The sequence below is a fragment of the Dendropsophus ebraccatus genome, chromosome 2, assembly GCF_027789765.1.
Source record: "Dendropsophus ebraccatus isolate aDenEbr1 chromosome 2, aDenEbr1.pat, whole genome shotgun sequence".
Taxonomy (NCBI): domain Eukaryota; kingdom Metazoa; phylum Chordata; class Amphibia; order Anura; family Hylidae; genus Dendropsophus; species Dendropsophus ebraccatus.
The window spans coordinates 99,432,400-99,445,807 of NC_091455.1; the positions used below are offsets into that span (position 1 = coordinate 99,432,400).

A 13,408-nucleotide genomic window follows, 5' to 3' on the forward strand; every position below is an offset into this window, starting at 1 on the left:
CAATGTTTACTGCGCGTGCGCCGATTGTCAGAGCTGAAGTGACGTGTTGGACTTCGCGCATGCGCGGTACACAGGAACGTCACAAGCACGTATCCTGTTTACCGCGCAGGCGCAGAAGAGATGACGAGACCTTCGCAACGGCGCCTGCGCGGGAATTCGTGAGGAGACTGAAGACTGAAGACGTCAATCAAGTTCCAGGAGGCGTGGATGGGCGGCAACGAGAAGAGGACCTCATGAATAAGTTGGACTCGTCCGTCGTTTCCTATGGACGTTGGACTCATCTCAGCTCATTACCATAATGGGCGGGAGAAGAAGAATCGGCGATTTCTCCGTGTCAACAACGAGATCCGGGACGGGACCGGGAGCGATATGGTAAGTATATTGACCTTTATGTAACTGTTTGTCTGTTTCTAACGGGGGCCACGGGGTGAATGGTTCCCTTTAAAATTGCTCTTATCCCATCCTTATAACGCTTTTATCTTTTGGTCTATGGGGCTGTGTGAGGTATCATTTTTTGCACCATGATCTGTACTTTCTATTGGTTCCTTACTTTTTTATCACTTTTTATCACAATTTTACTGGATTTGATGCAACCAAAAATTTTGTACTTTGGAATGTTTTTGGGCTTACGTTGTTTATTGTGCATGATCAGTAATGTGTTAATTTAATAGCTCATGCGATTACGCACGCGACAATACCAAACATGTTTGTTTGTTTATTTTTATTTATAAAATGGGAAAAGGGGGGTGATACAAACTTTTATTAGGGGAGGGGATTTTTTTATTAATAAAAAACTTTTTTTTTACACATACATGAATTAGAAGTCCCCTGGGGGACTTGCACTGATCTCCCATTGAGATCAGTGCTGTTTATATAATAGAGCACTAATCCATTAGATCATTGCTCTATTACTCTGGACTGCTGCAGACCAGATACATAGAATACCGAGCCGGGATCAGCGTCACTCTGACGTTAAGTCCCAGCCTGGGCAGTACAACGGATCCAGTAACTAAGGGGCCCCTTAAGACATTTAAATGCAGCTGTCATGTTCTCTGAACCTCCTCACCTGCAGCAGGACGTACCGTATCATTCATTCAGGAATGATGAAGTTGGGTGGGGGTATTTCTGAATGGACACAATTTTGCCTTTATGTTAAAGGGGTTATCCACCGTTAGAAAAACATGGCCACTTTCTTCCAGAGACAGCACCACTCTTGTCTTAAGGTTGGGGGGGGGGGGGTTGCAACTCAGTTCTATTAAAGTGAATAGAGCTTAAAGTGACACCCCCTTTGTGCATTCTGACATCTCTACACAGGTGTAAAGGGTAAATTTAGCGTTTTTCATACCTTATTTCATATCATACGTCATGGTGTTTGTTCAAGTAAAAAGTGTCCTTTTATCAACTGCAGATTGTATTAAGTGGGCGTGGCCTAGCGGCATTAGCGCCACTTAGCCCCGCCCACAACAGCACTGTTGACTCTGCCCCCATGACGCCCATTGGTTGGCCGAAGTAAAGGGGGTGGGGTCTAGACCTTTTGGCCAGCCTGTTCCAATGGTCGGAGAGGGGGCGGGGCCAACGGTGCTGTTGTGGGTGGGGCTAAGTTGCGTTTATGCCGCGAGGCCACGCCCACTGAATACAATCTGCAGTTGATAAAAGGACACTTTTTACTTGAACAAACACCATGACGTATGATATAAAATAAGGTATGAAAAACTCTAAATTTACCCTTTACACCTGTGTAGAGATGCAAAAATGCAAAAAGGAGGTGACAGTGTCACTTTAATTGCAAACCACACCTGAACTGGAGACAAGAGTCATGTTGTCTCTGGAAGAAAGTGGATAACCCCTTTAAATGTTCACCATTTTTGTCTTTAGTGTATAACATAAACAAAAGGCCCTTTTTAGACAAGCTGATACTACTCCGACATTGAGCGACAATCTTGGTGATTGGCACTTGTTCACTACGGGTTTTAATGGCCCATAAAGATAATTTAAATGGCCACAAAAAGATCCAGTAGCCATTAGCCAACTTATCACTGGCCCTCTTAGGCCACATTCACATGTGTTTACTGCATGCAGCTGAAGCCATGTCTTATCTGGTCACCATGTTCCCAGTAATCTTGCCAACATCATGTGGCTATTGATAAGAAATGGCTATAGCTGCATATGGGGCTGGCATGGTCGAGGAGCTACGCAGCAGAGCTATACTGTGCTCCTGGGAACCATATCAACACAATTATGCTGATTGGTTCCCTTTCAAAAGAATGTCAGCTGCAGTTCATGTTTCAAAGAGTGAAAGAGGCGTTGCCAAGCCCCTGATTTGCTGCAAACTGGAATCCCACCCATCCCTGACTTTCCTTAAAGGTGTACTCCAGCTAAAAGCTTTTTTCCAGTAATTGAAACACATTACAAAGTTATATAACTTTGTAATATGCTTCAATCACGTATATGCCCCCCTACCTATCTTTTCCCCCTCAATCCCCCACCAGGAAGTGAGGTAAACCTATTCTTAACTAATGACTGTTGACCCCAGGCTTTTCTGTGGCAGCTATCTTGTGACAGTGACATCATCAAGATAGAGGTGGGTCTAAGCCCTTTGTCAGATGACATAAGTTGCTCAGCTCTGATTGGCTGAACAAGATGTAAGCCATCTAACAGTTTTAAAGAGTCAGACATCACCGGAGACAAAGTGGATCATGGAAAAGCCCAAACCAGGAAGTAAAGAAAAAATGAAGCCCCCAACTGGAGCTTAAGGGACCTGCAAACAGCGGGAAATTGATACGGAGACAGACTCCGGAGGGATGGTAAATGTAAAAACTATGTTTATGATTGCTTGATTGTTTTTTTGTTTTTTTTTTATCAGCGCTGGAGTACCCCTTTAACTATCAGTCAGGGCTCACCTTTCAGCTAACTGCCAATCATGCAGGGTCAGGTATGGGAGGGGAAGCAAGGAGGTGTTACAGCTTTCAGCTTTTCAGAAGCTTGGGAAAGCTTGACTCCTAGCACTGAAAACTAAAAGGCTTTTTCTGCATTTTGGAAGCATAAATGGATATATAAAAAAGTTTTCTACCAGTTTTAGCAGTTTAGACCCCAAATTGCAGCTGACATTCTTTTTAGAGCTATGTTCAAACACAGCAAAACAAAAGCAAAATAAAGCGGTAAAATAGATATACAAAACATATTGAATCTAATATTGTGCTACATTAAAGTCTAAGGAAAAAAAGATGTCTGTGCACACATTTCTTTCATAATGTGTGCACAGATATCTGTTTTGTATTAGTGGGGGGTCTGGGTGCCGAGGCCCAATACAGATGGTTTGTCCAAGACATTACTGATCCAGGTTTCTGAGGTGTAAAAAGAAATACTGATGTTCAGATGAAGCCTACATCCATTTTAATTGTTTTCTTATCTGTTCTACTGAATAAGTATATTACTTCCTTCTGAAAATTCTGGTTAAGATTAATAAAAGTACAGTTTCACCTACAATAAAGGCCCACAATTTTGTTGCCTTTTCACACTATGGGGTTCCCAGCTGCAGTGTATGCGCTCTAGGGTGTTAGAGCGAATGTTATATTGTACAATCTAAAGCATGAGAAAAAGGTACAAAGCACTCCCATGGTAAACAATAACAATAGACTGAATGTTGCAGTGGCTCCTACAATCTCTCTAGAATATATTGTTTCCATTAATTGCTTACATTACTAGCCTGGACAAACCTTAAAGGAGAAGTCCGGGGGAAAATTTTTATTAAAGAATTGTATTTCCCCCCAAAAGTTATACAAATCACCAATATACACTTATTACAGGAAATGCTCATAAAGTTTTTTTTCCCTGCACTTACTACTGAATTAAGGCTTCACTTCCTGGATAACATGGTGATGTCACTTCCTGGATAACATGGTGATGTCACGACCCGACTCCCAGGGCTGTGCGGGCTGTGGCTGCTGGAGACGATGATGGCAGAGGGATGCTCAGTGTCCCCCTGCCATCATCCTCTCCAGCAGCCACAGCCCGCACAGCTCTGGGACTCGGGTCGTGACATCACCATTTTATTCAGGAAGTGAAGCCTTGATGCAGTAGTAAGTGCAGGAAAAAAAGCACTTTATAAGCATTTCCTGTAATAAATGTTTATTGGTGATTTGTATAACTTCTTTTTTTTTGGGGGGGGGGGGCAATACAATACTTTAATAAAAAAATTGTCAGACATCTCCTTTAAAAGAAAATTTGTCATCACTTTCATGCTGCCTGCCGCCTGAGCCACAAGTCATCCGTGCAATCCTAGGTGGCTTCTGACTGCCCTACCACCCATGATTATTAGATCTTTCCCTACACCCAAAATGCTCAAGATATATCAAAAGGTAACAGGTATAGGGCAAGCTTTTATGTTTCTTCACTTTGTGTTTGTTTGACCCATTCTGAGTATTGGCAAATAGATCCGGCGTCCAAAATGTGTGGTGAACCTTGCCTTACATTTCACATTTACATTGGACTGCCTTTCCCTACTGTGTATTCTCTGAGTAGTAGTAGCAGCATGGTCTCTACTTGGTTTAAGTAGTATGCTTCTGTGCTTATATTTCTCGCCCACCTCAAGTCACCAAAGAAACCCCAGTCCCTCCATGACGTGACTCCTTTAGAATCAATGGAACCCTATCATAGAGGGGGTAGGGTTTCCTCCCACTAAGGGTGGGTCGGCCCGCCTCCAGTGCTTCAGCCTAAGGCCCAGTTCCCACTGAGGAAAGGTAGCGGAATTCCGCGACGGAATTGTCCGCCGCGGAATGCCGTTAGCCTCCCGCTCATAATGGGAGTCTATGGGAGGCTCGCGCTCCTGCCCTGTCCGTGCTGAAGAATGAACATGTTCATTCTTCAGCGCGGACAGGGCAGGAGCGCGCGCCTCCCATAGACTCCCATTATGAGCGGGAGGCTAACGGCATTCCGCGGCGGACAATTCCGTCGCGGAATTCCGCTACCTTTCCTCAGTGGGAACGGGGCCTTAGCCTGGTGGTACAGTCACTTTAAGTATCTGGCTGCACCTGGGTAAGCATGTCTGGCTGCAAAGGAGGGCACCTGGCTCAACCTGAGGGAGTATCTGGCTGCAAAGGAGTTGCATATCTAGTGTAAACTGCTCCATTTACCTACCCTTGTCTACAACCCCCCTCCCCCCCACACACAAAAAGACACAGTAACACACTCACGTGCACTGTAACACACTGTAGCACATGCACACAGACAGACACACACCGTAACATACACAGCAATGTACTCAGACACTCAGTGACAGACAAATTAAACAGAAACTGCAGTTTGCCTGTAACAAGTATACACTGCAGTTCCGCCTCTGGTCACTGGGTGTGCTGTGTAAGGAAACAAGCAGAACAGAATGTAAACAAACATTTTAAGATATAAACAAAGCTGTATCATGACAGGAGAAGCTGAGAGGAAAGAAAACAGTATTTGGGGAGGTTTGTCTAGGCTTTGGCAACGCAGTTGTATGTTTTTTAGCCTAGGTTAATAATCTTGGAAAACCCCTTTATCAACACTTATTTTTCTCTTGGGGATGAGTATGATTTATGAAGTTGTTACAGAGTCCTGCCACTTGTCCCCTGTTGTCTCATGGTCGCTGATAAATAAATGTCTTTCCTGTGTTTTCAGAAAGCTCTATAGTTCATTGGTTCCCTTATTGATTGTTCCAGAACAAAGTTCTAACTCTTCTGTACAATGAGTTAAGAGGAGTAGGCCCAGACTCACGTCCCTCTGTCACTGCAGTGTTTGTTTTTGGCAACTGAGCTATTATGAAAATGTTGAGACATTGACCTCTGGAACATGGCAGTCAGCCAGGGGTGGTGATCTGCTCTGTTTGTAAACCTACATACAAGCATATTTAGTCTAATCAAAGAAAGTTGGCTTTACTCATTTTTAACCCTTCCAGCCCTGCAATGGCCATCGAGAAAGTAGTTCGCTAGAGCCACTGTACATTTAACCTTAACATGTTGTGATTACAGATGACACAGGAGCTAATTAAGAGTATGTGGCAGATAAGTGCTGTAATTGAACAGTAAATGCTGCTGCATCACCCCATCATCACCCCATCTACATTGGAAAAATGCTGTTTTCTCATGCACTTACCATTGCAGTTGTGTTAGAGCAGCAGTTAAAAATGGAACCTTGTCTAAGGGGACATTCACATGGTACAAACAAAAAAAATAAATAAATGTTGTTTCCACATGTAAAAACAACATCAGAGCATTTTTTTTTGCTTTTGTTTATAATTTAGGTTAAAGTGACACTGTCACCCCCTTTTTGCATTCTGACTTCTCTACATGGGTGTAATAAGTAAATTTAGCTGTTGTAATACCTTATTTTATATCATACGTCATGGTGCTTGTTCAAGTAAAAAGTGATTTTTTTAATCAACTGCAGATTGTGTTAAGTGGGCGGTGCTTCACTGCAACAGCGCCACTTAGCCCCACCCACAGCACCACCATTGGCCCCGTCCTCCATGACGTCATAGGCACATAGGCCTGGCCCCCTCATCGACCATTGGAACAGGCTGGCCTAAAGGTCTAGGCCCCACCCCCTCTAGGTCGGCCCATACCAATGGCTTCACAAAGGACTTCCTGTTTTCTGACTCTTTGAGAAAAAAATAGTCATAAAACAGGAAATGCCATGATAACTTAAAAAAAAAAAAAATAATGAATGTAAATTGCAAACTTGCTTTAAATCACATGTACTTTTGGTTTAGATTTTGAAAGTTATAAAAACAGGTACACTTCAAACTTTGAATCACAGATGCACCACCCGATATGGGTGTGCAATAAACAGGGTCTAAATATGTGCAAATTATAACCAATTTTTCAGAATCACGTATAAAATCTAACTTTTATTGAATATACATTAAAAATTCAAAAATATATAAAATTGTGTTCTACACACGTGAAATAGGCACTTAACAACAATTCTAGGGTGTTAACCCTCTGATGGACTGGTTTACTATGGGTAATTATACCCGGATAAATATAGATTAAACCAGACTACATAAAGGATAATACCAAGCAATTATCTCTATCTAGATCCAAGCCTCTACGTGTTTCACCCAGGTATATCCCTGGGATCATCAGGAGACCTTAACAAAACCCACTGGTTTGCTATCTAGAGATTGTATAGAATGGTTGTAGATACAAAGAAAAATGTAAGATGGGGTAGGAGAAGAGTGGGGATGTATATTGTGTATATTCTACACGTGTGTGTTAGGTGTTTCATCCGGCCTGGCCTCAGATTAGCACTTGGAGCGACAGGTCAGGGGAACCCCAAGACGATGGAATCACCGCCCTGGGCACGTTGGGGGTAGTGAGTAATCCCTATGGCGATAAGTGCATTATATATATATCTATGCTGTGATTTTTTTTTACTGGCCGGTGTTCAGCCAGTATAACAATGGTCGTTGCTAAGCAACAGCCATTGTTTTTTTTTGTTTGTTTGTTTTTTATTAATCTTTATTTAATTTTTTTTTTCATTTCCTTTTTTTCCCATAATTATATCACGAAATCACAATATCACAGTTGAATACAAAAAAAGGAAAATATTATCTCCCCCTCCCCCCTCCCAAAAAAAAAAAAAAAAAAACCCACGCAAAAAAAAGAGGATGGCAATAATGCATAGAATCTCTAACCAAGAGACAATTCAATTACAAAACATTTAGTTTGTCTACCATTAGTCTGCCATTATACAAAATATCCATAACATAGTATGACAAACCAGAGACTGTTTCGCAAACTCCCCCCCCCCCCCCAATTTCCTCACGTATCTCTTGCCAAATACCTTCAACCCCTAAAATCGGGAAAGATCATCTAATGGGAGAAATCCTGTCCCTCATGAGCTAGGCTGGAGAACGGAAGGACACGGACCCAGGGAGGTAGTAAGGCCAAGCTGGGTCGCCACTAGTCAACCAAGTACCCTCTAACTTCTATGGAAAATTAATACTTCCGGTTGTACAACCATTATTTTTCTAAGAGGACAAAAAAAAAAAAAAAAAAAAAAAAAAATATATATATATATATATATATATATATATATATGCAAAAGAGATTTCACTCAAGGGCAAAGGTACATATATGATGAAACCCTTGAACCCTATTGTTACTCCCTCTTAGTGCAGCCGTCATAATATCATTATTTCTATTAAATGACCATATTATTGTATTCACCTAAGACCAGGGCTCACACATCAAGCCCAGGTCCATTTATGATGGACCTGCGGCTCTCCGTATTACCCCTATGCTGTGATTTTTGATTATGATGGCTATCTTGGCAGACACTGTTTGTACACATGATTTATGCACCTGCCAGCTTATGTGACTATACCTGATGTCTGAGATCTCGACACCCGTCAGTACCCTGAGGACATAGCCAATATGTGCATGGTTGCCGTGGACTACTGCAGAGATTATATCTTGTATCAGCCTTTCAGCTGGCTTGTGGCACCATAGGATACTGGTATCTGACCTGAACCCCAAGGGATTGTCCTTGAGGGACACTAATATCCTTGTTGGTTAAACATACATCTTTTGATTAACAAGATTGTTGCCGTTTAATTGTATATCGTACAGTGTGTAGTTTATCTTCGTCTTGGGGTTCCCCTGACCTGTCGCTCCAAGTGCTAATCGGAGCCCAGGCCGGATGAAACACCTGACACACACGTGTAGAATATACACAATATACATCCCCACTCGTCTCCTACCCCATCTTACATTTTTCTTTGTATCTACAACCATTCTATACAATCTCTAAATAGTAAACCAGTGTGTTTTGTTAAGGTCTCCTGATGATCCCAGGGATAGACCTGGGTGAAACGCGTAGAGACTTGGATCTAGATAGAGATAATTGCTTGGTATTATCCTTTATGTAGTCTAGTTTCATCTATTCTATATATCCGAGTATAATTACCCATAGTAAACCAGTCCATCAGAGGGTTGACACCCTAGATTTGTTGTTAAGTGCCTATTTCACGTGTGTAGAACACAATTTTATATATTTTTGAATTTTTTATGTATATTTAATAAAAGTTAGACTTTATATGTGATTCTGGGAAATTACACTTTAAACTTTGCTTTCTTAAAGCCATAACACTTCTACTTTTTAATCTACAATCTTTTTCTAGACCACGTGTGCTTTGTTCCCCAATAAAAATATATATATATATATATATATATATATATATATATATATATTTGTGGGTTGAAAATGGAAAATAATGCAATTTAGCAAATGTATAGTGATTTCACAGAAGTTTGATTTACTTGAAGTTATAGGGGGACATTTATTAAGTCCGGCGTTTTTTACGCCGGACTTATAAATGTCCCCGCATCTCCGGCACTACGGGGATTTATGTAGAGGCAGACCGCCTCTACATAAATCCCGTGCGCGTCGGTGCGCACAGCCGAAAACCTACGCCAGCTGAGGACTGGAGTAGGTTTTCGGCTTATCTTTTGGCGGAACGGATGGTTCCGCCCCCTTCACACCCCCTCCCCGGCGTACTCGGCGGAAAGTGACGATTTGTGAATATTTTATTCGCAAATCGGCCATTTGTGAATAAAAAAATACGCAAATCAGCACTTTCCGCCGAAAATCATCCGTACGCCGGATGATACATGTCTCCCGTAGTGTCTTGTTTAAGTGTTCCATTTATTTTTTGAGCAGTGTATGAAGAAGTGGAATGGTTATCATTATGGTGGAAAAATTCTTCTAAAGCTGGAAACACACACAGCAATTTTTTTTTTTTTTTTTTTAATTCCACTGACGTTTTTGTACGAAAACCAGAAGTGGATTCAAATGTGATGAAAAATATAAAGGAAGGATTTGTACTTTTTTACTTTTGGATCCACTTCTGGTTTTGGCACAAAAACGTCAGTGGAAGTTTTCAAAAAAACTGTTGTGTGTGTTTCCAGCCTAAAGTTGATTTAGCTTTAGAAACATAATCAGGGGAAGGTGTCATCAGAAAATGACTTTAGTTTAAATTATGTTTTTATGTTAAAAATATTAAAGTGACTCTCTACTCACAATCTGCCCACCCCAAACCGCTTGTACCTTAAGATAGCTGCTTTTAATCTAAGATTTATCCTGGGGTACGTTCGGCAGGTGATGCAGTTATTGTCCTAAAAATCAACCTTTAAACTTGCAGTCCTGTGCCCAACAGTAGTGGCCTAGGTTGTGTATGCATTAGGCTGGCACAACCTCTCTGTCCCTCCTCCCTGCCCTCTTCATCATTAGGAATGCCCCAGGCAGATTGCCTCCTATTTATCTGCTGTGAGAACACGGCACTTGGGCTGGATCGTTAAGGCACCTGTGCAGTGTTCACTGCAGAGGAATAGGAAAAATCCTGCCAGTGGCATTCCTAATGATAAAGAGGGTGGGGAGGAGGAACGTGGGTGGTGCAAGGTTAGGGCACAGATACTCTAGGCCAGTTGTTTTTTAGGACAACTGCATCACCTGCTAAACAGACCCCAGGACAAATTTTGGATTAAAAGCAGCTATCTGAAGGTACAAGTGGTGTGAAGGGGATTGAGGGTACAGTCGCTTTAAGAATTTTTGTAGATTTTTTTTTTTTTGTAACTTTTAATTTTTCTATTTATATTATAAAATAATCCTGAAATCTTGCAGTTTTCATTCTCACCACTGGGGCTAAAACTAAGCTCAGGCTTCCTGTTTTGTCTGTGGTGATAAGAGCAGGCTGCTGTAAAGTGATCTGTACAGCATTGCAGCGACAAGTGACACTAGTAGAAAGAGGAGCCAACAGCTGCACCCTGTGAAGTAATCTCAGACTCTGTCGATTGTCATCTATGTCCATGAGTCTTGCTGTAAGGCGTGTCTTTAAATGCTGTTAAGAACATCTCAAGCAATATGGAGGAGGAAAAGGCAAACGTGCACAAATGAAAATTGGCTGTGTCCTTAAGAAGTTAATAAATACAAGTTCAATCTCCAGACATAGTAGGAGGATAAAGTATTTACAAAAAATAGGGGTATGACTAGACTTTGTTATCATAACAATCCCTACTCTATTTAATATGAGTTTGTATATTAATTTATTCATGCTTTTAACTAAAAACTAGTGTAGAAAAGCCGAAATTTTTTGCACAATGATCTAGATGTTTTGCGCAAAAGACAGGAAAGCTGCAAATTTTTGAAAAAGCCATTGCTCAAAAATTTGTAACAATTTTACACCAAGTACCATATCGGTATTGAAAGATCAACAGTGAGTCCTGGCGCATTGAAAGTATTTGTTGGAACAGTTGTTTTGGGAACTTGATTTGTTGTGCATTCGGTGAATATAGGTGCAATGATAGTATAGCAAACATTATTAACCGGTTGACTACACAGGACAAGCATGCTCGTCCTGGTTCTGTCAACATAATATAGAGAGGGTTCAGGATTCATGCTCCATACATTGTCCATCCCGGCTGATATCAGATCACAGCGTTTAAGGGGTTATGAGAATCAGCTGTGGGATCGCAGCTGACTCTCATTACCTCCGGCCCCGGATACTGATGTGAGCGGGATCGCTCTCACTGCAGCGGTCCCGCTCACATCAGGAAGCCCCGTCAGTGCAGGAACGTATATATACATTCCTACTGCAAGGGTTATGTGCAGTAGGAACGTATATATACAGATTACTGACGGGAAAGGGTTAAGGGCTTATTCCTATGTTCTGTGAAACACTGAACCTACAGACAGGTAGGCGCTGTAGTGGACTCTTTTCCCACCCGGCATCATGTATTAATATAATCCCGGGAGCAGGGAAAGTGTTTGAATCTTCGCGCCACTGTAATAAAAATGCCTGTGTGGCTGATTCATTCCAGTGCCGCAAAGAATTGAAACACTTTCCCTTCCCCATCCATAGGTTCTGTGTTTCACAGCATGTAGGAATAATTCCTGAGAGGTTAATACTCCTTTGGATACATTTATATGAACTCAGATTGCTTAAACTGATCAATGCATTGTTATTGCATTGCATTGATCAGTGCTCTGTTTGTAAATTCGTTAAGGGTTTAAAGAAACATCTGGCCACAGCATTGTTAAACTGAAAAAAGTCTGTAGAATACATCAATGTTGTAAGGACCTTGGGGGACATTTATGAAAGGTATGCCAGAGGCTTACACCAGGAAGAAGGTGCAGATTCGCTTCTTCTACCTGGCATACGCCTCCCGTATGCCCGGCTCGCCTGATGGGCAGGCTGCTGGAGCTTGGGGTGTGTGATAAGGCGAGGAGGAGGTGTGGCCTCCTCCCGCACCTCATTTATCATGATTTACGCAAATCTACACCCTACTGGAAGCAGGTGTAGATTTGGTACGTTGGGCGCAGATTCGTGCGCCCGGCTGGATTCACTAAGAGGCATACACCTCATAGCGAATCTTGCCTGGAAAGAGGGGACGGGGCTTAGTATGAGACCGGCGTACTTGTACGCTGGTCTTTGTAAATCCTTCCCCCCCCCCCCCCCTTTGTGTTTAAAGAAAAAATGTGACTTTATGCAACAAAGCAGAGATCAATTTTCATTTTCTTAACTCTTCTCTAACAATGTAGTATAGACCTACACTTTGGAGTTTCATATATATTAAGTTATAACATTGTCTCTTTTGATTTGCAGGTTACAATTGGCCACCTGTACACCACTGACAAACTTATCATCGAATCTTCAGGAAACCAGTGATGCCACCTATTGGATGACAGATGCAATGGTCCTCTTCTCTAATGCTCTTGTATCCTGGACTAATACACAGATTATTTTGCCTAAGCCCATTTTTAACTAGGTTATTAACAATGTAATTGGTGTGTGTTTTATTTATTTAGAGGTGCAAGGTTTCAACAGGATAGTAGGGTGGACAAATTGTAATTACCATTATTAAATCAACAGTATACAATCAGAGCCATCTTTTATGCCATAAACAATAACCATAAATGACCAATACAAAAGTTGACACCTGTCTTATCAGATGAAATTTGTTTATTTTACAGTTACTGTATGATTTAAAATGGACTATAGCTCTGTGGAAATATTTTCTCTTTCTGGAATAAGAAAAAAATAAAGTTACAATTATCAAATATTTTCTTGCAGTCTTTTCATTATAGTGCAATATTAGGATACTACATTTCATCATTACCTTTAGCCAATCGGTTAAATAGCACTTATCTGTAAGTGTTATGATCCCCATACAAATCGGAGAATAGTTAGCTGAACCCACCAGTTTTGGCGTGACAGGGCGAGTGTCTGATGTGTATGGGAGTGCCTCTCAACCTGTATTGGGCAAAGGGAATTTCGACTGTCTGAGTAATCTGACATCAGACGACTCTGCTCTGTACATACTGTAGTAGTAGTGAAAAGGACTTATCCCTTAGCCCATCTTACTTCCCGAGCAGCTCT

The 13,408-nt window shown here is 41.5% G+C and overlaps 1 protein-coding gene across 1 annotated transcript in view; it reads left to right on the forward strand.

Annotated features, from left to right (window-relative positions):
- LYRM4 (LYR motif containing 4) overlaps positions 1–13,089 on the forward strand; it is a 134,569-nt gene extending 121,480 nt beyond the window's left edge. The window contains exon 4 of the mRNA XM_069960196.1: positions 12,635–13,089. Coding sequence (XP_069816297.1) covers positions 12,635–12,697 — 63 coding nt within the window. The 3' untranslated portion in view covers positions 12,698–13,089. The remainder of the gene's footprint in view (positions 1–12,634) is intronic.
- The last annotated feature ends 319 nt before the right edge of the window (positions 13,090–13,408 follow it).